Genomic DNA, 27,573 nt, shown 5'->3' on the forward strand with positions numbered 1-27,573 from the left:
AGTGAAAGGACTAGAGTCAAGGGCAAGAGGACACAGCCTCAGAATAAAAGGACGTACCTTTAGAAAGGAGATGAGGAATTTATTTCATCAGAGGGTGGTGATTCTGTAGAATTCATTGCCACAGGCCATTGGGTTGTTTCAAAGCAGAGATTGACAGATTCTTGATTAGTAAGGGTATCAAAGGTTAGGGGGAAGGCAGGCGAATAGGGTTGAAAGGGAAAGATAGATCAGTGATGGAATGGAAGAGTAGATTTGATGGGCCGGATGGCTTACTTCTGCTCTGATGACAAAAATTTATGAACAAATCTTTGGACTTAAGAAATACAGCTGGGAAACAAGCCATTCGGCCCAGCGATCACCCTGTACACTATCTTGCACACCAGTGACAATTTACAATTTTTATCGAAGCCAATTAACCTCCAAACCTGTACGTCTTTGGAGGTGGGAGGAAACCGGACCATAGGGAGAAAACCCACAAGGTCACAGGAAGAACGTACAGACTACATAAAGACAGAATCCATAGTCAGGATTATGTCTCTGGTGCCGTGAGACAACTATACTGCTGCGCCACTGTGCCCACCTCTAAATCTCAGGGCCAGGATTTACTCCCATTTGGAAGAGAATGGGATAATATTTCCACCCTAGGGTAAAAGGCTCTGACGATCTACCATTTCTATGCCTCTCAATTTTATTTACTTCTATCGAATTTTACCCATCTTGAGAAGGTGGTGGTGCTTCACCTGCTGCAGCCTTTTGAAAGGACTTGCATGGAGCTGTTACCCAGTATACAGCAATGAAGGAAAGACAATATAGTTTCAAGTCAGGTTGGTGTGTATAAGGCAAGGACCTGCAGGTGGTGGTGTTCCCCTACATTTACTTCCCTGACCTTCCTGCCATTAGAGGTTGCAGATGTGCACCGTGCTACTTAAGTCATCTTGGTAATTAACATTTTTTAATTTAGTTTAGTTTAGAGATACAACATGAAAACAGGCTCTTTAGCCCACTGAGACCACGCCGACCATTGATCCCCGTTGACTAGTTCCCCGTTAGCCCACTTTCTCATTCACTCCCTACACACTGGGGGCAATTTACAGAGGCCAATTAACCTGGAGACCCGCGCGTCTTTGGGATGTGGAGGAAACCGGAGCACCTGGAGGAAACCCACATGGTCACGGGGAGAATGTGCATTCGTGATTGTAATTATGTATATTCTTTCCGCTGACTGGATAGCACGCAACAAGAAAGCTTTTCATTGGACCTCAGTATATGTGACGCTAAACTAAACTAAACTCCATGCAGACAGCACCAGAGATCAGGATTGAACCCAGGTGTCTGGCGGTGAGAGGCAGCTGCTGTGTCAGTGCCACTTCCATATATTACGATAAGCTGGAAGGGGTGACATTGGTGGAAGGGACAGGGGGGTTGGGAAAGAAGTGGACAAAGTAAGGAGGGGTGGAAGATGACTGGAAGGAGGAGAGGAAAGGAGTTCAATTGGCTTTTTTTCCCCAAAAAGCACTAACTTTGTTTTATCTTGTGGCAACACAGAAAATCATAAAACACGTGGGGAAAAAATGACAGACAAAACTATTAATATTTCAGTCTCAAATCTGGATAATTCAGCAAAATATATCCTGAACAAGTCTTTGACCAAAGGCATACTATTGAAACAAAATACCTAGTTAGATTAATTTATTACATGACAGAAAATTACATTGTTTACCATTTTTCTTATTGAACATTAAATATAAGAAGCATCCAGCTTTTTCTGCAATTAACCTCCCCAATTTTCTCAGTTTTGTTGGTACTGTATATATCCTTAGTGCATATTAATGATCCTGATTTAGAGATACAGCGTGGAAACAGCCCTTCGGCACACAAGGTCCACACCAACGAGCGAGCACCCTGGACACTAGCACTAGGCTGCACACTAGGGACAATTTTACAACTTACCGAAGCCAATCAACCTACAAACATGCATGTTAACTGTGGGAGGAAACCGGAGGACCTGGAGAAATCCCATGTGGTCACAGGGAGAATGTACAAACTCCCTACAGACAGCACCAGTAGTCAGAATCAAACCCAGGTCTCTGACTTTGTAAGGCAGCAAGTAGACCGCACCGCCATTGTGCCGCCCTCAAGATAAGGTGCCCCTCAGAGTTGGGAAACAGGATGTTAAGCTTACTTCTGCAGTTTACCTCCCACTTAGTTTACGACTTTCCTAATTTAAACCTCTTCCACGATTTGAGTGAAGAATAATACACCATGCCCAGTGCAAGGGAGCAACATCATTCATGGAGTCCACTACGTGCAGAGACAGCAGGTGGTTGTTGGATCATTCTTTCTCATGAAATGTCCATCATATTTCTGTGGCACCGTGAAACTGCTCCAATCGGAGGAAAGATGGCGTGGAGAGACCAGGGACTGCAGATGCTGGTTTAAGAAAACAAAGTGTCGGAGTAACTCAGTAGGTAGTGTCTGGAGGATATGGATAGGTTATGTTTTGGATCAGGACCCTTCTTCAGACAATTGTGTTGGGGATGGGGGTGAAAGCTGGGGGATGGACACATCCTGGCAAGCTTACTTGTGGGATATCATTGAGGTGAAGTTGATCAACAGAAGGATAGACAAAAGCAAGTGTTGAAAAAGAAAGAAGGATGTCAGTTAAGTGAAATGTAAAACTAGGGGAGGGAGGGGTGGAAGGGGATGGAAAAAGGGGGCGGTTGAGTAGTGGGAGAAAGAGGTTTGCACAGGGTGGGGCAGAGAAAAGAGAGGGGGAAGAAAAAGGGGTGGTTGCAACGTAATATTGGACAATTCAAAGTTCACACCGCTGGGTTGTAATACTATTGGACAATTCAATGTTCATAATGCTGAGTTGTAATAATATTGGAGATTTTAATGTTCATACCGTCAGCTTGTATGCTACCTAAGTAGAATACGCGGTGCTGTTCCACCAGTTTGCATGTAGCCTCACTCTGGCAATGGAGGAGATCCAGGACATAAAGGTCAGTAAAGGAATGGGAACGGGGAGTTAAAATAGTTATACAAGAGGGTATAAAAAGTTCCCACTTCTGGAGGAACCTCACCTGTTTGCAAGCCCCATGAAGATTGTAGGTTAGTTTACTTTAGTTTTGAGATATAGTGTGGAAACAGACCTTTGGACCCAATGAGTCCGCCCTGACCAGCAATCACCCATACATTGGTTCTCTGCTATCCCAGTTTTGCATCACTGGGGACAATTAATCTACAAACCTGCACGTCTTTGGAATGTGGGAGGAAACCAGAGCACACGTTCACAGGGAGAAAGTACAAACTCCGTACCGACAGCTCCCATAGTCAGGATCAAACCAGGATATCTAGCGTTGTAAGGCAGCAACTCTACCGCTGCGCCAAGATATCAAATTGAGCCAGTGGACAAAGCTCTCCATTCAGAAAATTGGCATTATACATCATCCTTCAGGTAGAGGGAGCACAATGACTACATCTGAAAAACTTAATGTGCAATATTTATCAGTAGTATTATTCTCATTTTGTGCAAATTAAATTGAAAGAAAATCAAACTTAGATTATAGCACAATAATAAAAAAACCTTGCAGTCACAGTTACCGTGTCAGCTCCAGTGCTATTACTGTTACAATTCTATGATCCATACAATGAAATTCAAGTAATCACTCAAAATGCTACAAGTAGTTGCTGAACCTTGAGAACCATCTTACTGATGTTCTGCTTCTAACCAGCAATTTGGGAAGCAGTGAGAGAACACGGAGGGATGGTGCTTCCGAAAGTCCTGCAGTAGCCGGTTTCTTTCCTTTCCACACATGTTGCGGTCTTGACTGACATCCTGCATTAACTGTTGAAGTTGCTCAAAAGTGGTCTGAAGTTTCTGTTCCTCAAACTCTTTCTGCGTTACACGCTTGCAGAATGTAAAGCCTATCGCAAAATAACGAGAACACAAATCAAGGATGGATGTATTGGAGGGCTTCGCTCATGTTAAATTGAAGCAAACATGCACTTAGAGCACCTGATCACGTACTCGTGTCACCCTAAACCAAAGACTTGATCTGTCTGGAGAAGGGTCTCAATCCGAAAAGTCACCTCTCCACGTTCTCCAGAGATGCTGCCTGACCTGCTGATTTACTCCAGCACTTTGTGTCCGTTTACGTATTAACCAGCATTAGTAGTTCTGTAATTCTACACTTAAACACCAACTTTGTCTAGATACTTAAAGGAAACAGTAAGTGTGCACTCGTCAAGATTTGGATGAATGGTTAGTAAGGTCCAAGGTCCACAAAATCACTGAATTACTGACCTATCATGATTTTCACTTGCAATACCATTTAACGGTTTAGCCAAACACTTCTCTCATTTGCTTTTTTTCAGAAAGCTTGCTTTGAACAAAGTTGTTGCTAGATTTATCAACACATGAATACCAATTAATTAATTCTGAGATGCTTCGAAATTGGTATTAGTAATAGTTTATCATCATGCACTAAGGTACAATGAGAAAAACTTTGTGTGCAATCCAGGCAAATCTGTCCTACCATACAACAGGTCGTACAAATAGAGAAAGGAATAAGAATGCAGAAAAAAAGTGGCCACTTTGAGAACCAGAGAACATAAACGTTGCCACGGTAATGTAGTTTTCACTTTCCAGCAACATAGATAGAAACAAGCGAAAAGTTCAAAATTATGAAATCCAGAATTATTGGATGTTAAATTCCCTTTATTTAATTAATCATTTATCTACTGTAAGGCCAGCCCATATCAGGGAAGCAAAGCCAGGCTTTAAGTGGCTTTATTGTAAGTTTGGAGCCTTTCGGACATTAAATAACTCTGAATTCGCCATTTTGTGCGTATTTTGAACATACTAATTCATGCCTGCAGGCAAGAAGATTGTCATAGTGACTAACAAGGAAATAGAAAGAAATGAAATGACTTTGCATGTTGTTATAAGGGCGTATGCAACATACCTGCAATAGCATTGGGATTCCTTCCTTCCTGAAGAGAAAGGAGCTTCTTCCTGACCATTTGAAGCAAAGAAGTGGGGATCTGTTTTAGAAGAAAGGCTTGCATTTATAATCACAACTTCACTAACTTTAGGACATTCCAAAATATGGATAAAGAGTGCAATCACTGTTGTAATTAAGTAAACACAGCAGTGAAATTCTCAGGGAGCAAGCTCCTTCAAACAACAATGTAATCGTCATCAATTCATTGGGTTTTTTTCAGTGCTGTTAATGAAAAGGATACATATGTCCCTGTGATACTTCCTTTGGTTTCCTTCAGAAAAATACAAGATCTTTTCCATTCCATTCAAAAAAAAAAAAAAAAACAGACTTTGTTTAGCATCTTCTCCAAATAATTGTGATGGTCAGGAGGGAACTGAGGCCACGAGTCAGTGAACTGGAGAATTGAGGTGAGGCACTGGAGAACCATGGCATGAAAGCTAGGCAAGAAAAAGTAGATCATTGGCAATTCCTTTTCAATGCAGATCTGGGATTGGCACCAACTTAAGAGTCATACAGAACAGAAACAGGGCCTTCAGGCCAAGTCATTGATGCCAACATAGATGCTCATCTATGCGAGGCCCATTTGTCCATATCTGACCCATATCGCTCTGAATCTTTCCTGTACGAATGCCATTTACCTAAAATTATTGCAACTGCCTCAACCACTTATTCTGGCAGCTTGTTCCATGTACATACTATGATCTGAAAAAAATATATTAAATCTTTCCCCTCTCACCTTAACATATGCCCTCTAGTTCGATTCCCCTTCCCAGGGAATAAGACCGTGCATTCACCCCATCTATTCCCCTCATTTTATACACCTCTCAGTTTCCTGCGCTCTAAGGAATAAAGTCCCTGCCTGGCCAACCTCTCTCTATCACTCCGGCCCTCTAGTCCTGGCATGTCACCCGTTGCACCCTGGCCACTCCCTCTTCTCCCCTCTCCCATTAGGCAAAAGGTGTGTGAAAACACACCCCTCCAGATTCAGAGTTCTTACCAGCTGTTATCAGGTACCTCAATCATTCTACCACAACCAGAGAGCAGTGCTGAACTACTATCTATCTCTCCGGTAACCCTTGCACTATCATTGATTGGACTTTGCTATCTTTACCTTGCACTAAATGTTATTCCCTTATCAAATATATAATCCCATATCTATACACTGTAAATGGCTCAATTATAATCATGTATCGTCTTTCTGCTGACTGGATAGCACTAGATAAAAGCTTTACCTGGGTACGCATGACAATAAACTAAACTGAACTGATATCCTGTTTAAGAAGGAACTGCAGATGCTGGAAAATCGAAGGTACACAAAAATGCTGGAGAAACTCAGCGAGTGCAGCAGCATCTATGGAGCGAAGGAAATAGGCAATGTTTCGGGCCGAAACCCTTCTTCAGACTGATATCCTAGTAGATCTTTTCTGTACTATTTCCAGATTAATGGCATCTTTCTTACAGCAGTGTGACCAAAACCTACACAGTACACCAGGTGCAGTTTCACCAACATCTTGTACAAATGCAACGTAAATTCTGTACTCAATGCAACGTAACTTCTGTACTCAATGCCTGGGTTGCCCAGATGCCGTAACGTCTTCATAATTCTCACAAGTTTCAGCAAAATCAGTTTGAAGTTTTAGTGTCTCACAGCATACGTCACGCTTATCTCAACCCACAAGCCTCTCCTTGTGCTTGGCACAACAGTCCCACATCTTTCATGTACCTCGTCAGCCAATTATAAACATCAGGCAAAGAACAGAGGGGCTGCACGCTAGTGCTGCAATAGAGCTGCTGCCGCTCAACACGAAAGACCCGAGTTCTATCCTAAATATGGGTGCTGTCTACGGAGGTTCGATCCTGACAACGAAGTCTGCACCTTCTCCGTGTGACTATGTGGTTTCCTCCAGGTTCTCTGGTTCCCTACCACATTCCAAAGACGTGCAGGTTTGTAGGTTAAATTGGCTCTGTAAATTGCCCCTGGTGTGCAGGGAGTGGATGCAAAAGTGGGATAACATAGACCTACTGTGAATGGACACGTGGACACATTTGGCCGAAGGTTCAAGTTCAAGTGAGTTTATTGTCATGTGTCCCTGATAGGACAATGAAATACATATACTATAATATAAATATATATACACATGAATAAATAAAATGATCAAGTGCAAATAACAGATAATTGGTTATTAATAATCAAAGTTTTGTCCGAGCCAGGTTTAATAGCCTGATGGCTGTGGGGAAGTAGCTATTCCTGAACCTAGTTGAAGGGCCTGTCTCCTCGCTGTATCTGTAAACAAAAGACAAAAATATCTTCAAAATATCTTTATTAAATGGGCCATTGTACCTTGAAAACCTCAGTGTGGTTGTCCATGAGGAACATGGCTAGCCCCTCAGTCTGGACCTTGGACAGAGACTTGTTCTGAACAATAGCTTTGGTAAACGTTCTCTTCACCACGGTCCTGTTGGTATTCTTTGAAAAACAAACACACACGCGAAAATCAAGGGGGATAAAGCACAAGTGAAAATTAAGTCGACAAAGGTGACTAGAAACAAGGAACTACAGATAGATGACATTTCGAGTTGAGATCTTCTTCAGATAACTTGGATAGATGGAGGTCGTCTGAAAAAAGGTTCCTTACCCGAAACATCACCAACCCATATTCTCCAGAGATGCTGCCGGACCCACTGAATTAATTCAGCACTGTGTTCTTCCTGATTCAACCTAAACAGGAGCACTGTGAACAAGCCTAAACACTGACTGACAATAATGATGTCTAGTCACCCCAACAATGCCGAACTGAGGGAATAAATAAATTTGCATTTAGGCACAGCCTCAGAACACACTAAAGTGCTCCTCAGTGAAACAAAAGTTAACAGCAAACAATAAGGCTGCAACCAGTGGCGGACTGGCCAGGGTGTCAGCTTGCCCGATGGCAAGTGGGCCCCCTATATCAAGTGGGCCCCTGATGAAATAGGCCCCCTTTGTCTCCCAACAACCAATATTTTTAGACCCATTCCACTACTGGCTGCAACTCTACCGTTGTGCCACTGTGCCACCCCATTAAGGCTAAATCATGAGAAAAGGCTGAGGATGATTCATCCTGGCCATCAGCAAGGAAAACATTCTAAGTACTTCAAGGAATAAAACATGACCCAAGATTATTCAAAAGGAAGGCCCAGTGCTGATGTACCATGCTGAGATCAAAAATGAATTACTGAATCACATCAGCAAAAGTTTTAAAATTAGAACAACTGCTCTTTCGCCATCAACTGCCTGTAGAAAGCTAACATTACTGGATTTCTATGGGAATGTTACAGTAAGCATACTCACCCAGTAATTATCTAAGATAACATTACATTTGCACAAGAATTCTCTGTGGTTAGCACATGCTGTATTGTTTAAAGGCCAAATATGATGGCACGGTTCCCTTGTCCTCAGGGATATGGCAACCTCAGCTCCATTTGCAATACTGCGTGGTTAGATGTTGGAAACCTCTTCACACAGAACAGATGCAAGTCATAGCATTCGATACCATTAGGGCGACACAGCGGTAGAATTGCTGCCTGACAGCGCCAGATACCCAGGTTCAATTCTGACTATGGGTGCTGTCTGTATGGAATTTGTACGTTCTCCTGTGGGAGAACTTGTGGGTTTTATCTGGGTGCTCCGGTTTCCTCCCGCACTCCAAAAACTTACAGGTTTGTAGGTTAATTGTCCTTGGTAAAAATTGTAAATTGTCCCTAGTGTGTAGCATGCGCAAGTGCAACGGGGATCGATGGTCGGCGTGAACTCGGCGGGCCAAAAGACATGTTTCCGTGCTGTATCTCTAAATTGAACAAAAATCTGGGACATGCTCATCAGCACCTCAAAACAAAACTTTAGGATCTGGCAGGATCTCTGGAGAACATGGACACGTTTCGGGTCGGGACCCTTCCATCTAATTAAGTCACACAGCACAGGGAAAGACCCACTGTCAACCAAGCCCCCACCAACCATCAAGCACCCATCTGTACTCATCCCATTTCTTAGATCTCAGCCACAGCCTTCTGTTTCTTGCCAATTCTATTCATCAAGATATTTCTCAACTGTTGTGAAAGTACCTGCCTCAGGAAGTTAACTCCAGTTACCAACCAAACTCTGTGGGAAAATTTTTGTTGTCAAATTCCCTTTAAACTTTTACCCCTTACCTGAAACCAAGGCCCTCTGATTTTAGACACGCCAGCAATAAGGAGAATTTTCCCAATCTACCTTTTAATGCTTTGTAAATTCTATCAGATGTGTGGGAGGTTTAGAGAAGATCTCAAGATTTTTATTTCACGTCACCTGGATGTCATCTGGTGGTGGAGGCAGATGCTCTCAGAACATGGACCACCACTTGATTTGCCACAGCATAGAAGGGTACGGACCAAATGTGGGAAAAAGGGGACTAATATATGGGTGCAACAGTCGACATGGAAGTGATGGTTCCAAACGGCCTTTGTTCTGTACTCCTTTTGTTGTCATGAATGGATGGCAAGAGCTAGCAGTATTTTCATAAGGTCTGGATAGAGTGATTGCGGAAAAGATGTTTTCACTAGTGGGAGAGTCTTGGACCGGAGGTCACAGCCTCAGAATAAAAGGACGTACCTATAGTTAGAGGGTTGTGAATCTGTGGATTTCATTGCCACAGACGGCTATGGAGATGGTCAATGGATATTTTTGTCGGAAATTGACAGATTTTTGATTAGTAAGGGTATTGGGGGTTATGGGTCGAAGGCAGGAGAACGGAGTTGAGAGGGAAAGATAGATCGGCCGTGATTGAATGGCAGAGTAGGCCTGATGAGCTGAATGGACTTACTCTGCTAGAATGTGTATTTATGAAATTATGAACGTGACAAACCTGTTTCTGTAGTTTGTAGGCACCAGGGCTCCCTGCAACAGCCATGAAGGGTAGCAATCTGTGCAATTCCTCTCTCCAGGTAGGCTCCAATAACCGAATACAAAGCTGAGCAGCTTCCAGAGCTTGTCCAGTCTCCCCACTTTCTATTGGGTTTTTTAAAAGAAAAAGTTACTTTTATAATCGATGTATGGCAATAATTCTTGAGATTGCAGTGATAAATAATCAAATTCACACAGTATTTCTCTGAATGGCTCAGAGTTTCCACTGTATAAGGAAGAAAGTTTTGGATTATCTGCACTTAATGTAGTTAGTTAGATGGGTTTATTGTTATGTATACCGAGGTACAGTGAAAAGCTTTTTTTGCTTGCTAACCAGTCAGCAGAAAGACAATAGATGATTACAATCAAGCCATCCACAGTGTACACAAAACGTGTCAGAAGGAACCGCAGCTGCTGGTTTAAACCAAAGATAGACACAAAATGCTGGAGTAACACAGCGGGGCAGGCAACATCTCTGGAGAGAACGAGTGGGTGGCTTTTCGGGTCAGAAGGGTCTCGACCCGAAACGTCACAGATTCCTTCTCTCCACAGATGCTGCCTATCCCGTCCGAGTTACTCCAGCATTTTGTGTCCATCCATAATGTACAGATACATAATAAAGGGAATAACATTTAGTGCACGATAAAGTCCGATCAAAGAAAGTCTGAGGGTCTCCAATGAGGTAGATAGTAGCTCAGGGCCATTCTCTGTACTCTCTTTAAACATCAATTGCCAAGCTCAACATGGACTGCAGCATTGAACCCATTAGAAGACAGAAAATGCTGGAGTAACTCAGCCAGGCAATCATACTGAAGAGAGTTCCTGACCCAAAACGTCATCTATTCATGTTCTCCAAGGATGCTGCTATTACAAGTTTGTTGGTGACTAATTAAATAACATTTTATTTCTTAACTTCTGCCGGAAAGGTGTGGTAGGTAAGACTTAAAGTAAGATGCTTTGGTAAGAGCATGACTCAACATTTCCAAATGGATAAAGTAACAGACTGAGATGGAAGTTCTACACCCAGGTCACAGCATCCTATTCTCACATAAAATTTTCATCAATGCAGGTGAACCTTTCCTCAGATCAACTGTGAAAATCTACAGTTAACTTAGTTTAGTTATACGGCGCAGAAACAGGACGTTCGGCCCACCAAGGCCGCATTATCCTAGACACTAGGAACAATTTACTATTTTCACCAAAGCCAATTAACCTACAAACCTGCAGTGTGGGAGCAGACCAGAGCACCCGGGGAAAACTCACACGGTCAGACAAAACGCACAAACTCCGTGCAGACAGCACCCGTAGACTGGGCTGAGCCCAAGTTTCTGGTGCTGTAAGGCAGCAACTCTACCACTACGCCACCTTAGTTAGTTAAAATGCACAAAGAACAGAAGTCATGTCTTTCCACACTTAGCACCAAGCTACCAGTATTTATTTCTACTTACACAGTGCTGGAGAAAGATATCTTACCCATAAGTTTAATTATCCCAGCATGTATGTCGTGATACCGGCTGCACAAAAGCGGCTCCCTGTACTGGCTGTAGTGCTTTGCCATAGTTTCAAACAGAATCCTTTTGTAGGTCTCTGCAGCATCAACGTCCTTCGTGGTCTGAGATAACAGCTCACTCGCGTGCACAACCAACTGGTCCGGGCAAATATCCAGGCAATCCATAGCAGCCAACAGCCACTCATCAGTACTGTAGAGGCCAATGAAAGCACAAAGGAGAAATTGAGCGAGTGCAAATCAGGTGCATGTTGAACACAATGAATCTTTCTAGCCTGACAAAGCCAAGAAAGGTTCTTTGAAATTTACAGGATTAACCCTTCCTCCAGCAAGTTGCATTAAGCTCGTGTTTTAGTTTAGTTTAGAGACACTATGTAAAAATAGGCCCTTGGCCCACCGAGTCTACTCCGACCCATACACTAGTTCTATCCTACACACTAGGGACAATTTACAGAGGCCAATTAACCTACATGTCTTTTGAATGTGGGAGGAAAAATTAGCACTTGGAGAAAACAGGGAGAACGTACAAACTCCTTACAGGCAGCTGTACTGAAAACCGGACTCAGCCCTATTGCTGCTCCACTGTGCCGGCCTGAATAAGGTTATATAACTTCTTTAGGAGTGCCTCTGGATTGCCTGTTTTCACTCCACTTTAAGGGCTTTTTAATTCATTAACTCATTCACAAAACATGGACAATTCTAGCAATGCCAACATTTATGGCCTGCCCTTAAATCGACATAGGATCAGTGAAACAATGGAAGATGCATTAAAAGTCAAATGGTATTCCTCCTAACCTCCTGATGCTAGTGAACGGGGAGATCGAAGGGCCTGTTTCCATGCTGTATGTCTGAAGTCTAAAAGGGGAGGGAGCGACTAAGTGGGAAACACAAGAAACGATTTGCCTATACTGCACATTTGGAAGAAAATAATTCAAAATATGCAACAGCTCAGAGTTTTGCCACTTTCATAAATGGAGAAAATAAACAGGTGTTATCTATTTAACTTTCATTATTCTTTATAAAGCTTTCTTTAATTTTCACTATTCCTTGAAGATACTATTCAGTTAAGTGTTTTTGGCCACAAATCAATGCACCTAAAATATTGCTTATTGCAAAATAAAGATGAAAAGTTGTTAGAAAATACTAACTAAGGTAGATTTAGGCTCTTAGAAACCTCTCGATCCAGGAACGTGTTGGAGATAACAAGGTCAGAATGCCGATTGATATGAACTGCTCCTCTTCTTTCCACCTTCACGGGGGGTTGCAGAATGCTGTCCAGGATGGGAAGGTGAATTAAATGCAGCAGCTGCAATAAAGTCGCCTGCTTCCAAATATCCTCAACAACTATTTTGGAGCAAGTCAGATGCATGGTTGAAAGTAGAAGCATAGTAGAAACATAGTTAGTGTTTGCATGTAGAAACACAGAACTGCAGATGCTGGTTAATACACAAAAGGACATAAAGTACTGGAGTAATTCAGCGGGTCATGTAGCATCTTTGGAGATGGATAGGTGACATCTCGGGTTGAGACCCTTATTCAGGCGTCTTAGATAGGCTTGATCTATTTTCAGCAGAATTTAGTCAAACAGAATTCTCAAAGGACATGACAGCATATACAGTATGTCAGGAGGAATAGAAGTCATGGGCACAGAGTAAACCATTTCGGGCTGAATTGGCCAAAAGGGGAAAAGACGAGCCTTGATCCAAAATGCATCCAAATGTAACCTATCCAAGTTTCAGAAATGCTGCCTGATCTACTGAGTTACTCCAGCACTTTGTGTCCATTAGTCTTTGCATGCTCGGTTTTAAAAACGTACATATCCCATACATTGTCATTGCATGCAATCTGCATTTCAAAATATAACATTCAGTTTATGCGTTAATTTCTTAACGTGCAGAGTGGTAGAAATTCGTTAGGTGCTGTGTTTGTCTACATTACAACAGTGACAACGTAAGAAAAAGTATTTAATAGGATGTAGAGTGTCAACGGCAAAGTGTCATTGCTACTGGAATTTCAGAGTGAAAACAGTTAATGGTTTGAAAAAAGATCAATGGGTCAGACCAGACTTGGGTGCACAGGATTAGGCATAAATCTAACCCCGACTTAAACAAATTCCTTATTCCAGAAAACCTTTAGAGGTCATTACTGATAATGATATTAATTGTGGTGAGTTATGTACCAGCATTTTACCACAAAGATCCAAGGAAAATTGAACAGTGGGGTTAATTGCCTCAATTTGTTAGCTCAAGAAGACCCTTTGAGGGAAAGGTTTGAGAGCAGTTGATTAGCTCAGTTTAGCTTATCGTCACATGTACCGAGTTGCAGTGAAAAGTTTTATGTTTTACCGAGCCTTATGTTTTACCAAGTGTACCGAGGTGCACTTTATCCAGTTGAAAAGCTTTATCCAGTTAGCGGAAAGACAAAACAGGATTACAATCAAGCCGTCCACAGTGTCCAGCTACAGGATAAAGGGAATAACGTATGGTGCAAGATAAAGTCCAGTAAAGTCCGATAAAGAGGTGGATGGTAGGTTAGGACCACTCTCTAGTTGGTGATAGGATGGTTCAGTTGCCTGATAACAGCTAGGAAGAAACGATCCCTGAAGCTGGAGATGTGGTTTTCACACTTCTGTACCTCTTGCCTGATGGAGAGGAGAGAAATGGGTATGACAGGGGTGAGACTTGTCCTTGATTACCAGTATCCTGCTAGTGATACTCAAACATAATCCAATTCCTAGAAGGCTTAGAATAACAAACACAATACCATTGTTCTCAAATGTTCACCTCATAAACACAACCAGATAGCTGGCATGGAAAACAGACTAAAACTCAACGTTTGAGATTGTGCCAAGGATTATCCTTAAAGCAAAAAGCAGGTTATCTTTGCACCCTGAGAATATAATGTAAAAAGATTAACAGCACTCACCTGAGTGTCATTGAACATTTTATTTGAAGCTATTTCTTAACCACACAGACGAGCTCAACCTCAGGACTCCCTCATCACCTTCACTCAGTCACCCACTCATAAGAACTGGAGCACGGACTGGATATGGGAAATGGCGCCTCTTGCATGCAAGCTCAAATGCTAATTATGGATGGTATGGCAATACTCTACTGGACTGTTTGTAAGAAAATAATTTCACTGTGCGCATCGCTGATCTCTTGCCTATATTATGTAATAAATGTAGCCACCACAGGTATGGAAGGTGGCAGTGGAAGACAATCATACTTCCCTACAGCCATTAGGCAAATAAACACTACAACCTCCAAATAAGCTCTGAATTGTATAGACGGGGTATGATTTTGTGTCTTTTGGTCGGTGCGCAAATGTGCAACTTTTTTCCGTTTATTATATTGTTGTCAGAGTACTATGTTTACATATTCTGTTGAGCTGCTACAAGTAAAAAAATAATTGTTCTGTTCGGGACATTTGACAATAAAACACTCTTGATATTCCTCAGCATGCCCTTTATCCCCTTCTTTCCCTATTCTGATCACTGAATATCAATCGCATTGACGAATTCTCCAAATCCAGTTGCAGGAGAATTGATGTCACTGGCCAGGAGATGCTAAAAGGAAGGTAATGAGAATCAATGTTGAAATGAGTTCTCAGGCTCAGTGTTGGCTGAGATCCACATTAATCAAATGAATGCAAAAATAACGATTGGAGGCTTACAAGCTTCCTGCTGACATGAAAACCTGAGCAAATGTACATAAAGCCAGACATTTATTCCAATGCGTTCAGCAGTAAACTAAATGAATGCTGATGATCTTCCCTTAAAATCTTTCCCTAACACGGTGCTGAATTTAGTTTAGTTTTAATAATACAGAGTGAAAACAGGCCCTTCGGCCCACCGAGTCTGCTCGGACCGGTAATCCCCACACACTAACACTATCCTACACACCAGGGACAACTTACAATTTACCGTTTTTACGAAGCCAATTAACCTACAAACCTGCACATCTTTGGAGTGTGGGAGGAAACTGGAGCACCCGGTGAAAACCCAGGCTGTCACAGGGAGAACGTACAAACTCTGTACAGACAGAATTTACAACAAGTTTTCATTTAAGAACGTTTCATTACATCATTAACAAAGCACAACAAAAGGCAAGCATTAAGGAAAATGGAAAATCTGTGTGCATTTGCCGATGTGGTCATAGTTATTATTATTATGCATGTTTACCTTTCGTAGGCAGCAGGCTGGTTGGTGCTTTTATTTTTAGGTTTGTGGGTGGTGATGGACGAAGGCTGATTGATTGCAAAATGTCTTCAATTCTTTTCTCACAAGCTTCCAAGGCAATGGGATTTTCAAAAATTATTTTATCTGGTCTGTTTAAAGGAAAAAAAAATTGTTCAGTCTGTTGAAAGAAAAATTATATTTGTTGCATAATTGGTTAACACTGTTTTTTGAAAATAAAGACTTATTGAATACATTCTCGTCATTGCTCATTTCTGATAGGTATATATTTTTTAAATCACATAGCTAGTCATATGAAACTGATGTCACTGAACTAGCTATTTTGTGAAACATCACCTCTGTTCGGAGGTTGTCAGATCTTTGCTGTTTTTAGACAAATAGTCTAGTGAATGTCTCTGTGGAGTATGCATGTTCTACCTGTGACCATAAGGGCAGCACAGTGGTTGGAGCTGCTGCCTCATAGCACCAGAAACCAAGGTTCAATCCATACTATGTTTACTGTCTGTGTGGAGTTTGCACGTTCTCTCTGTGACCTTGGGTTTCCTCCAGGTGCTCGGAGGTTTCCTCTCGCATCCCAGAGATGTGTAGATTTACTCCAGCACCGAGCTACTCCAGCACACTATGCCAATCTTAGGTTTGTAGGTTAATTGGCATCTAAATTACAGAGTGTGTACAGAGCGGGATAACATAACTAGTGTGAGCGGGTGATCGATGGTCAGAGTCAACTCGGTGGATCAAAGGGCCCATTTCCATGCTGTATCTCTAAACTAATCTCTGAACCACAGGGGTTTATTTGCTTGTGGATCCATGGCCAGGGCACAATGGCAAAGGATGGGAAGACCACAAAATGACATATTAACATTCCAGGTCCTTTTTCTTGTGTGGAGCAGATCAGTGAGGCCACTTTGTCTGTTTTTGGGCTGCAAATTCTCTGATCATCCTGTATTCTACACAAACAAGCTCCCAAACTTAGCTGAGAAAGAGAAAACAATGCTAAAATAATAATTAAAAAAATACAACAAATCCCATATGTTTTCTTACTATTTTTCAACCTGTTATAGAGGGTAGGGGCAATCTGAGCTGCAGATTCGTAAACAAACCCCCAGCTAAAAGAACAAGAATTCTACGTGTGGCATTCACATCATATTTCTCCATCCAAGTTTATCCGTTTCAGGGAGAGGAATAAAGTTAAATTGTTATATTCAAGCGAAAGCAACATCAACAATGCTATGGAGGACAAAGGAGGACCTGGTGTGGTGGGACCGGCGAGAACTAAGGGGGGCCCGCTGGGGAGACAAAGGTGGCATGCGTACTTTTTGTAACTTTTTCGGCACATTTATGGCGACTCTTTTGTGTACTTTGTATGCAAAACAAATTTCACTGCACCTATCTAGATACAAGTGATAATAAAGTATCATCATCTTATCCAAGGGACTGAGGGTTGGGTTGGTAATGGAACTGATATTTCAAAATAACTAAAATTCAAATTCAGAAACTTCAGAAACATCAGTCTGAAGAAGTGTCCCAACCTGAAATGTCACCTATCCATGTTCTCCAGAAGTACTGACTTACTTACCAGTGACTGCAATTCAGCGTGTCTAAAATTCAAACATAACAGTTCCAAAGATTCACTTTAATTTCCTTTGGAAACAAAATGAGCCTGATGGGAAAACCCACATGGCCCATTAATGAATTTCGGTAAAACGAAACCAGCCAACGCAGTTGACCGTACATTTGATTCAAGACCAAGTCGAACTGCTCTCCACAATTGATTTAGATGACGATGCAAAGTGCTGGAGTATCTCAGCGGGTTAGGCAACATCTCTAGAGAGCATGGATAAGTGACGATTCGGGTTGGGCTGACGTAGATGAGTATAAACTAAGAACATTGACCTCACTGGCAATGTCAAAGTCAGAGAAAGGAACGTAATCTTACTTGGGACTCGTCTTCCTTGGCACCAGTCTCTCTTGATGGTACAAATTCTTCCTTCCCAGTTCCCCTCCTGAGGGAACACCATCGTCTACAAACCTGTAGAGATTACTACTGCGGTCCTCAAACATTGTCTGTTGTTCTTTGTTGAAGAGTCTTGTACTAACGGGCTCAAACACTCTGTGGTCCATCAGCGCTTGGCAGAGATGTGCTGCTTTCAGACGCGAAATGTCGCTGTTGGCGAAGTACACATTCTGCATGAGGTGACTGAGGACCACGTCAACCGCAGCGGCACCGGTGAAGCAGCAGTCGTGGGTTCTCCACAAGCGTCGGTACTGCCTCACCTCCACCTGCAACTGCAGGGCATGGATAATGTTGTTCCAGAGCCGAGTTGCATGGAAAGGTTCCAAGTGCGCTACAAAAATAATAAAAACATCACAATGTATTAAATGTATATTTGTATCGCTTCTATAACATCCCATCAGGGAATTTGAAAGTTTGTACGTCATCGTTGTACTTAGTTAATGTCATGAGGTACAGTGAATGTTTCGTGCTATTTAGTCAACAAAAAGACTATACATGATTGCAATCGAGCCGACCACAGTGTGCAGATATAGGATAAAGGGTATAACGTTTAGTGCAAGATAAAGTCCAGTAAAGTCCGATTAGATGAGTTTAGAGGGGTAGGCAAATGGGAATGTAGAGAGAATATAATGGTATTATTTAACCTTGTGGTGGTAAATGGGTGCCGGATAGACAGCACAGATTTGTTGGGTCAAAGAATCTAACTACTTCAAAGTTATTTTGTAACTTCCTTTCTTTTTCCTGCATGTTCTTACCGTATGAACAGGAAAACCTACAAGCAATCAAAGTTACCTACCCTGTACTTCCTTTTCCCTAACCTCTGTCAGTGAGAAATGCCAGTGCAGCCATGTCCCGTGAAGATCAACAGCTCAGGCTTTCCCTCCACGCCACACTCACCATCCTGATCTGGCTGTACTTGTGCATTGAACAATGTCACATCAACGTCACTAAAGCAACAACATTCAGAGACGAGAGCTGCAGAACAGTGTTGGTAATTCATCATGTAATAAAAAGGAAATGCTGGTGCTGGTTTATACCAATTATACCATTGGAAGTTCATAACTTCTTTTAGGCAATAAACACTTTCTTGCCTTCCATACCTTAATCCAAAGAAATAGCACAGACATTGTGGGCTGAACCTTCTGCTCATGTTCTGCATTGTTCTATAAAATGGCAGTGGGCTTTCTATTTTGCTCTCTATGAAGTGAACATGTTCCCTGACTATTTGCAAAGGAGATGCATGGAATGTGGCCAGAAAACAAAGCAAGCAGTATGCTAACTGGAAAGATTATTTTGTTCCCATGTGGTGCAACAAGCTAAAAATACGATATATATGCAAACTTTGAAATGAATTAGATGCTAACCACTTAATGCATTATCAACCTTTGCAAATCAAGCCTGGCCATGAAAGCATAGCCAGCTTATCCACAGTTTTTTTTAAAAGAGTTACAGTAATGCCAATGAAGGCAGATGATTTCTATTAGAATCGGTGGAAATTCTAAGTGAGCTTCGACAATTTGAAAAGTGAAATAGGAAACCATAAAACTGAATTGTATAAACTGTATGAAGTGGTTTTACCTAACCATGTGCACATGGTTCTCAAAAATGTAATTACGGCTATCAGAAGATACTCTGAAAAGTATACACATTATACCAAAACACCTTGTGATTTGCTCCACATTTATTTTTCCAATAACTTTAAGACATTTGGATAGCTAATATAGATAGGAAAGGTTTAGAGGGATATGGGCAAATGGGACTAGCTTAGATGAGGCATTTTGGCCGACATGGAAGAGTTGGCAGGAGTCTGTTTCCATGCTATATGTTTAAATCAAGAAATGCAGGATTATAAAAAATAATTATGTGTTGGGTGGTTTTAATTCTTTCTCATGGAAGACCAACTACCTCATGTGTGGGTATGAAATGCATGAATGGCCATCCGATGGGGGGGGGGTGCGTTGGGTGCGACCGCACCCCCCTTTTTTACCCCCTAAGAAAAGGTCACCAAAACACCAAAAAAAAGAAATAAAAAAATAAAAAATTCTCCGTTTCCACTTTGGAAATGGCCAGTTCTCTGTTCTCCCATCCCCGGGCGAGAGTGGCTGAATCTGAACCCAACGGCTGTAACCCCAACACCCTCGCTTCCCCCCGCCGCCGGGGCCCAAGCCATCTTCCCCCCACACCACCCCCGCTGACCCCTAGCCACCTCTGCTGGGCTAGCCAGCCCCTCTGGGCTCACGGCACCCCCGCTGGACCCACGCCACCCCCGCTGGGCCCACGTGCCCAACATGACCCCCCAACTTCTATACTCAATACTCTGACTGATGAGGGCCAAAGTGCCAAAATACTTTTTGACCACCTGATATACCTGCGACACGACCTTCAAGGAACCATGCAACCATCAACCATTCCTCTGCCCACCTGGCATTGATCCAGATCCTGCTGCAATCTTTCACAACTATATTCACTATCTGCAAAACCACTCACTTCTGTATCATCAGCAAACTTGCTAATCTTGCCTTGTTCTGTGACGTTTCACAGTGCTGGAGTAACTCAGCGGGTCAGGCTAAGTATAGAAGTTGGGAGGTCATGTTGCAGTTGCATAAGAAGTTGGTGAGGCAGCATTCAGAGCATTGTATTCAGTTCTGGGCACCATGTTATAGGAAAGATGTAATCAAACTGGAAAGGATACAGTGAAGATTTATGAGGCTGTTGCCTGGACTAGAGGGCCAGAGCTATAGGGAGAGGTTGAGTAGGCTGGGACTCTATTTCATGGAGCACAGGAGGATGAGGGATGATCTAATAGAGGTGTATAAAATCATGATTTGAATAGATATGGTTGAGCCTTTTGCCCAGAGTAAGTGAATCGAGGAGCAGAGGACATAAGTTTAAGGTGGAGGGCAAAATATTTAATAGGGATCTGTGGGGTATGTTTTTCACACAAAGGGTGGTAGGTGTATGGAACAAGCTGCCAGAGGAGGTAGTTGAGGCAGGGACTATTACAACATTTAAGAAACAGTTACACAGGTACATGGATAGGACAGGTTCGGAGCTATATGGATCAAACGTGGGCAGGTGGGACTAGTGCAGATGGGACATGCTGGGCCGAAGGGCCTGTTTCCACACTGTATCACTCTATGAATATCTTTCCCTCTCAAACCCATTCTCCTGCCTTCTCCCCATTACCTCTGACACCCGTATCAATCAAGAATCTATCAATCTCCTCCTGAAAAATATCCATTGACTTGACCTCCACCGCTGTCTGTGGCAATGAATTCCACAGTTCACCACCCTCTGACTTAAGAAATTCCTGCTCATCTCCTTCCTAAAGGAATGTCTTTTAATTCTGAGGCTGTGGCCACTGGTCCTAGACTCTCCCACTAGTGGAAACATCCTCTCCAAATCCACTCCATCCAGGTTTTTACCAGACACCAACAGCTTCACACCGTGTCCCAAAGCTTGTGTCCTGTCCTGCATCACCCAAGGCAGCAGAGATGTTATAGGAGAGGGCAAGCACCATAACAAAGTAGCTCACGATGGTTTGGGTAACATTCACGAATGTCTATGCATGTCACATCATGAATATTACTGAAGAATGTCTTGACCCAAAATACAATCTATACATTTTCTCCAGAGATGCTGCCTGACTCACTGAGTTACTCCAGCACTCTGTGATATGTCACCTATCCATGTTCTCCACAGATGTTGCCTGACTCGCTGAGTTACTCCAACATTCTGTGAAACGTCGCTTATTCATATTCTCCGCAGATGCTGCCTAACCCACTGAGTTACTCCAGCACTTTGAGACTATTTTCCCTTCACCCATCTGCCCAAGCCCACTCTCCCCCTCCTTTCCTATGTTCCTTTCCACCCACAAACCTCTCTCTGCCTTTACATTTCACTCCTTTTTCAAATCTGCTCTACTTATCTACATGCATTTTTCTTCTTCACTTTTTAGTCATAGAATGATGCAGTGTGGAAACAGGCCCTTCAGCCCATCTTGCCCACACCACCGACATGTCCCATCTAAACTAGTCCCACTCACACGCGTTTGGCCCATATATCCATCTAAAACTGTCCTATCCATGTACGTGTCCAAATGTCTCTTAAACATTAGGATAGTCCCAGCCTTAACTACCTCCTCTGGCAGCTCATTCCATACACCCAGCACCCTTTGAGTGAAAAAGCTACCTCAGATTTCTGTTAATTTCTGAAATATTGGTCATAAATTTGGTGAAGAATGCTCCAAAACAAGGCTCAGAATGGATCAGAGAGCATCTAAAACCCCAGAACTTCCAGAGGGCCCTGGACCCCGGCATCGAGGGACTTCACGCTTCGCACTCGTGATGTGCGCTGCGCGCACGTTATTTCACATTAGGTTTTTTGTAATCCTGTCATGCCACCCCCCTTTTTGAAAAGCTTCGTATGGGCCTGGCACGTGTTCGTTTACACCGAAGATAGACACAAAGTGCTGGAGTAACTGAGCGGGTCAGGTACTTTTTGTGTCAGGACCTGTTCTTGAGACTGAAAAGATGTATCACAGCATGGTTTGGGAACAGCTCCATCCAAGCTCTCAAGAAATTGCACAGAGTTGCAAACATAGCTCAGTCCATAACGCAAACCAACCTCCCTTCCATTGACTCCATCTACACTATGCTGCCTCAGCAAGGCCACCAGCATAATCAACGATGAGTCTCAAGTCGGCCATTCCCACTTTTCCACTCTCCCATCACGCAAGTGGTACAGAGGATTGAAAACGCATTCCTCCAGATTCAGGGACACTTTCGTACCAGCTGTTATCAGACAACTGAACTGTCCTCTCAACAACTAGCGAATGGTCATGACATCCAATCAACCTCATTGGAGACCCTCACACTATTTTTAATAGGGCTTTACCTTACAATAAATGTTATTCACTTTATCTGTACGCTGACGGCTTGACTATAATCAGCATAGTCTTTTCGCTGACTGGATAGCAAGCAACAAAAAAAAGCATTTCACTGTACCTTGGTACGCGTGACAATAATAATAAACTAAACTAAGTGCGGGTAAGGCAGGTAACAGTTTGAGCAAGAAACATATATTATGGTTGAAATTCACCGGGGAACCTGGGCTGGTTCAGGAGAACTTTCTTCACAGGAACTGGCAATAGAAGGTGGAAGGAGAGCAGGGGTTAGAAGAGAGTCCGTCAACAAAAATGGGAGTGTGATCGCATTTCATTGAGTTAAAAGGGAAAGTACAAAGCAGTCAACTATGAAGGGAAAGGTTTTAGAGCTTGTGCAACTTGGAGAGAAGCAGTACCCATTTAAAAATAAGTCCATGCAGGGAGAGTTAAGCAGCAACAGTAGTTTAAATTGCTGTGCCAAGTTTAGGATATTGGACCAAGCTGTTCTGTTGAAACAAAAGAGTACTTTTGGGAATGTCAGGAGAGTATATTTGCCAAGATTCAATCTGCTTGAAACACTACACCATGAAAAAAATTGCCGAGTTTCCAAGAAAAATCAAGTTTCCTGAAGCACAAGAATTTCAAGTAAACCCAGTCCATTAATTTAAGCATTTCTTAGTACTGCCATTTATTTTTTCCAATTACATTGTAAGACTCAAAATAACAGTGGTTGACTATTCAGGGCAGAGATGAGAAGAATCATCTTCACACAAAATGTACTGAGAGTGGAATTCATTACAGAGAAGACTGCAGAAGGTCAGCGATTGAATATGTTCAAGACTTAGATTGATAGACGTTTATATAATGAGAATCAAGGGCTAGTGAATAAGTAGTTCTATAAAAAAGATTGATACAAACATATTGAATTGTGAAATAGGCAGGAAAGGCTCCTGTTTCTAATTCTTATGTTCTTACTGCCAGGATTTAGATGGAAGAAATCCCCGTGCAAAGAGAATTACATGGCTGACAGATATACGAAGCTCTGTTTAATAGTGGTGCAGCTGGTAAAGCTGCTGTCTCACAGCACTAGAGACCCAGGTTAAATCCTGACCTCGGGTGCTGTCTGTGTGGAGGTTACATATTCTCGTTGTGACCGTGCGGGTTCCTCCCGGACATGTGGATTTGTAGGTTAATTGGCTTCTGTAAATTGGCCCTAGAGTGAAGGGAGTGGATGAGAAAGTTGGATAACATACAACTAGTATGAACAGATGATCGATGGTCAACGTGGACTCAGTGGGCCAAAGATCCTGTTTCCATGCTATATCTTGAAACAAAAGCAAACCCTTCAGCTCCTATTAAACTGCCTAAGACTAGCTCAGATCAGCAATGGCTCAATGTTGGGAGATCCTCACGTTATTTTCAAATCCATCACCACAATATTATTCCCTCTCTGTAAAGACCTTCATCCTTACAAATTTACAAAATTCTTAAGGGGTTGGACAGGCTAGATGCAGGAAGACTGTTCCCGATGTTGGGGAAGTCCAGAACAAGGGGTCACAGTTTAAGGATAAGGGGGAAATCTTTTAGGACCGAGATGAGGAAAACATTTTTCACACAGAGTAGTGAATCTCTGGAATTCTCTGCCACAGAAGGTAGTTGAGGCCAGTTCATTGGCTATATTTAAGAGGGAGTTAGATGTGGCCCTCGTGGTTAAAGGGATCAGGGGTATGGAGAGAAGGCAGGTACAGGATACTGAGTTGGATGATCAGCCATGATCATATTGAATGGCGGTGCAGGCTCGAAGGGCCGAATGGCCTACTCCTGCACCTATTTTCTATGTTTCTATGTTTCTTACAAACATCCTAATTGCATCCTCGTGATAATCCTTGATTTTAAATCATGCGCACCATAAATATTAGATAAAGGAAAGTTTGTTTTCAGAACAGGTCACTGGATTTGGAAAAATATCAGGTACACGTTTTTTGTTAATTATTCTTAAAATTCAATCCGTAAGTTAAAAAAATAAAGCTCCAAGAAATAATGGACTCTTCCAAGGTATGCAAGAGGAAATAGTGAATGCTCTTAAATCGACTGGTGTAGAAAATTCTATTAGATGATGGTGAAAAACAGCACATGCATCTTTCACAAAACTGTTTTCTGAAACTGGAGTGAAGAATAGTAAACCCAGTAATTCACCAGATTCCAATCCTAGGGCAGTTAACCAGACCACTCCTCTATTTCTGAATAGAGCTGAAGAAGGGTTTCGGCCCGAAACGTCGCCTATTTCCTTCGCTCCATAGATGCTGCTGCACTATATCCGGTAGGCGGCGCGACTCTGGTCAGCAGCGGCCTCTGCAGCCTGTCCGCGTTTTTATTATTTTTTGTCTGTGTTTTTATGTAGTTTTTGTTATTTTATGTTGGGGGGTGTGTGTGTGGACTTTTGAATCTCTCCCTACACTGGAGACCCGACCTTTTCTCGTCGGGTCTCAGTTGTCGTTGGGGCCGCAACGAGGAGCGGCCTCCAACAGGAAGAAGCCGGGGACTCTGGTGCCGACGACTCACCGTCACCGTCGCGGGGCTGGCCGAGACCGGAGCGGGTGGAGCGGTGGAGGAGCGCTGCCGCTGCCGCTGCTGCTGCTGCTGCCGCTGCTGCTGCTGCTGCTGCTGCTGCCGCTGCTGCTGCTGCTGATGCGGGGGCTGCTACTGCGGGTCTGCGGACGGCGGCACCGGGAGCCCGCGGATCCCTGGAGGGAGACCGCTTTTCGGGGCTCCTGCAACGGCGACTTCTCCCGCCCGAGTTGTGGGGTCGAAGAGCTCCTGGAGCGGGGCCTAGCACCACTGCCCCGCGCGGCTTGGAATGGCCGCGGGACTCTGCGAGCGCACACCGGGGTCTTTAACACCAAGACCCGGTGTGCGACCTTGCACCACCCGGCATGGCTTTGATGGCCGCGGGACAGTCACCATCGCCAGCCGGGGGCTTTGACTTTGACTCTGACATCTGGGGGGGGGGGGGGGGGGGGGGGGGGGGGGGGGGGGGGGGGGGGGGGGGGGGGAGAGTGCAGTGGAGAGATAAGTTTTTTTTGGCCTTCCACCACAGCTATGTGATGGATGTTTATGTAAAATGTAATTATGTTGTGTCTGGGGTCTATTTGTGTGTAATGTATGGCTGCAGAAACGGCATTTCATTTGGACCTCCAGGGGTCCAAATGACAATTAAATAGACTATTGACTATTGACTATTGACCCGCTGAGTTTCTCCAGCATTCTTGTGTACCATCACTCCTCTATTTCTCACCTGCCACCTTAGATGAGAAATGTGGCAGGAGGGATTTGAATGGGAATGATCAGCTGTTAAACATATGGAAATTAATAGCACATCAAAGCAACGCCCAAAATGGTCAAAATGTTGACACAAGAAATTGCACATCATCCGAGGACGTACACTCCATTGAGTATAAATGGGGATCCTGTGGATAGGGTGAACTGTTTTAAATATCTGGGAGTCCACATCTCTGAGGATATGACATGGTCATCACACGCCTCAGCACTGGTGAGTAAGGCAAGGCAGCGCCTTTACCACCTCAGGCAATTGAGGAAATTCAGAGTGTCTCCGAGGATCCTCCAGTGCTTCTACGCAGCGGCGGTGGAAAGCATCTTGTCCGGGAACATTACCATCTGGTTCGGGAATTGCTCTGCCAAGGACAAGAAGGCTCTGCAGAGGGTAGTGCGTTCGGCCGAACGCACTATGGGAACTTCACTCACCCCCCTGCAGGAACTATACAACAGGAGGTGCAACTCCAGAGCAAACAAAATCATGAAAGACCTCTTCCACCCCTGCAACAGACTGTTCCAGCCACTACGGTCAGGCAAACGCCTCCGTTGCCATGCAGTGAGAACGGAGAGGTTGAGAAGGAGTTTCTTCCCAGAGGCAATTCGGACTGTAAACGCCTTTCTCACCAGGGACTAACTGTACAGAACGTTTTTCCTTCTATTATTTATTATGTAAAATAATATGTGTGTTATGATTGTGTTTATAATTTGTTTGGTTGTTTTGTTGTTCCGCGAGCATTGCCACTTTCATTTCACTGCACATCTCGTATGTGTATGTGACAAATAAACTTGACTTGACTTGTAGATGCTGGTTTACACAAAAAGGCACAAAGTGCTGGAGTAACTCAGCGGGTCAGGCAGCATCTTTAAAATCAAATCAGGACCCTTCAAACTGAAGAGCACAAACTTCTTGCAGAGGGGGATGAATTTCTGGAATTCTCCAAATCTATATCATCCCATCCTACCCCTCCCCTCACACCCATCCCCCACCGCCCCTCTCGCTCCATTCTCCTCCGACTCCTGTACACCCTTCTCACTCCCCTGTCCCTCACGAAACGCACTCTCAACTCTCTCCCTCACACTCCCTTCACCTGACACTACCCCCCTGCCACGACCTCAAACTGCACTCTTCCCTCCCTTCCCCTCGCACCCTCTAACCTTACACTCATCTCCCTCACCCTTATTCCCCTCACCAGGCCCTCTCCCCTCCTCCTCACCCCATACTTCACCGTCAGCATCCTAACCTCATCTTGACTCACTCCACACCCTTCCCTCCACCCTCTCACTCATATCTATATCTTCCCAGATGTCGGCCGCCGGTACCTCTCAGTCTCAAGGACCTGCCGCTGTCCAACCGCCGGAAGCGCGGAGTCAAATTCACCGCCATCGCCGCCTCCCGCCCTACGTCATCAGACCACGCCCCCTTCTCTACGTCATCAACCCACGCCCCCACCCCGTAAATCACAAGGATACGCCTCCCGCTCTACGTCATCAGACTTCACCTCGTCCGCGTCACCAAGTCCCGCCCAGGTTTGAGTGACAGCCTGTCTTGGGCGACAAGCTATTCTTCACAAGGTACACAAAAAAGCTGGAGAAACTCAGCGGGTGCAGCAGCATCTATGGAGCGAAGGAAATAGGCAACGTTTCGGTCGAAACCCTTCTTCACAAGACTGCCCTTGAACCAAAGATCTTATAGCGGATATTTGCCTTGAACTACA

The 27,573-nt window shown here is 43.5% G+C and overlaps 1 protein-coding gene across 1 annotated transcript; it reads right to left on the minus strand.

The window, feature by feature from the left end:
- Positions 1–1,597: 1,597 nt before the first annotated feature.
- depdc4 (DEP domain containing 4) lies at positions 1,598–27,284 on the minus strand. The gene is made up of 9 exons (XM_055650542.1): positions 27,179–27,284; positions 17,563–17,971; positions 15,612–15,757; positions 12,577–12,772; positions 11,395–11,621; positions 9,884–10,026; positions 7,348–7,473; positions 4,968–5,046; positions 1,598–3,927 (listed from the first exon to the last, which is right to left on the minus strand). Exons 1-9 carry the CDS (start codon positions 27,240–27,242, stop codon positions 3,710–3,712), a joined length of 1,608 nt encoding a protein of 535 aa, XP_055506517.1. The 5' UTR covers positions 27,243–27,284; the 3' UTR covers positions 1,598–3,709.
- Positions 27,285–27,573: the final 289 nt, after the last annotated feature.

Source organism: Leucoraja erinacea, chromosome 19 (assembly GCF_028641065.1).
Source record: "Leucoraja erinacea ecotype New England chromosome 19, Leri_hhj_1, whole genome shotgun sequence".
Lineage (NCBI taxonomy): Eukaryota > Metazoa > Chordata > Chondrichthyes > Rajiformes > Rajidae > Leucoraja > Leucoraja erinaceus.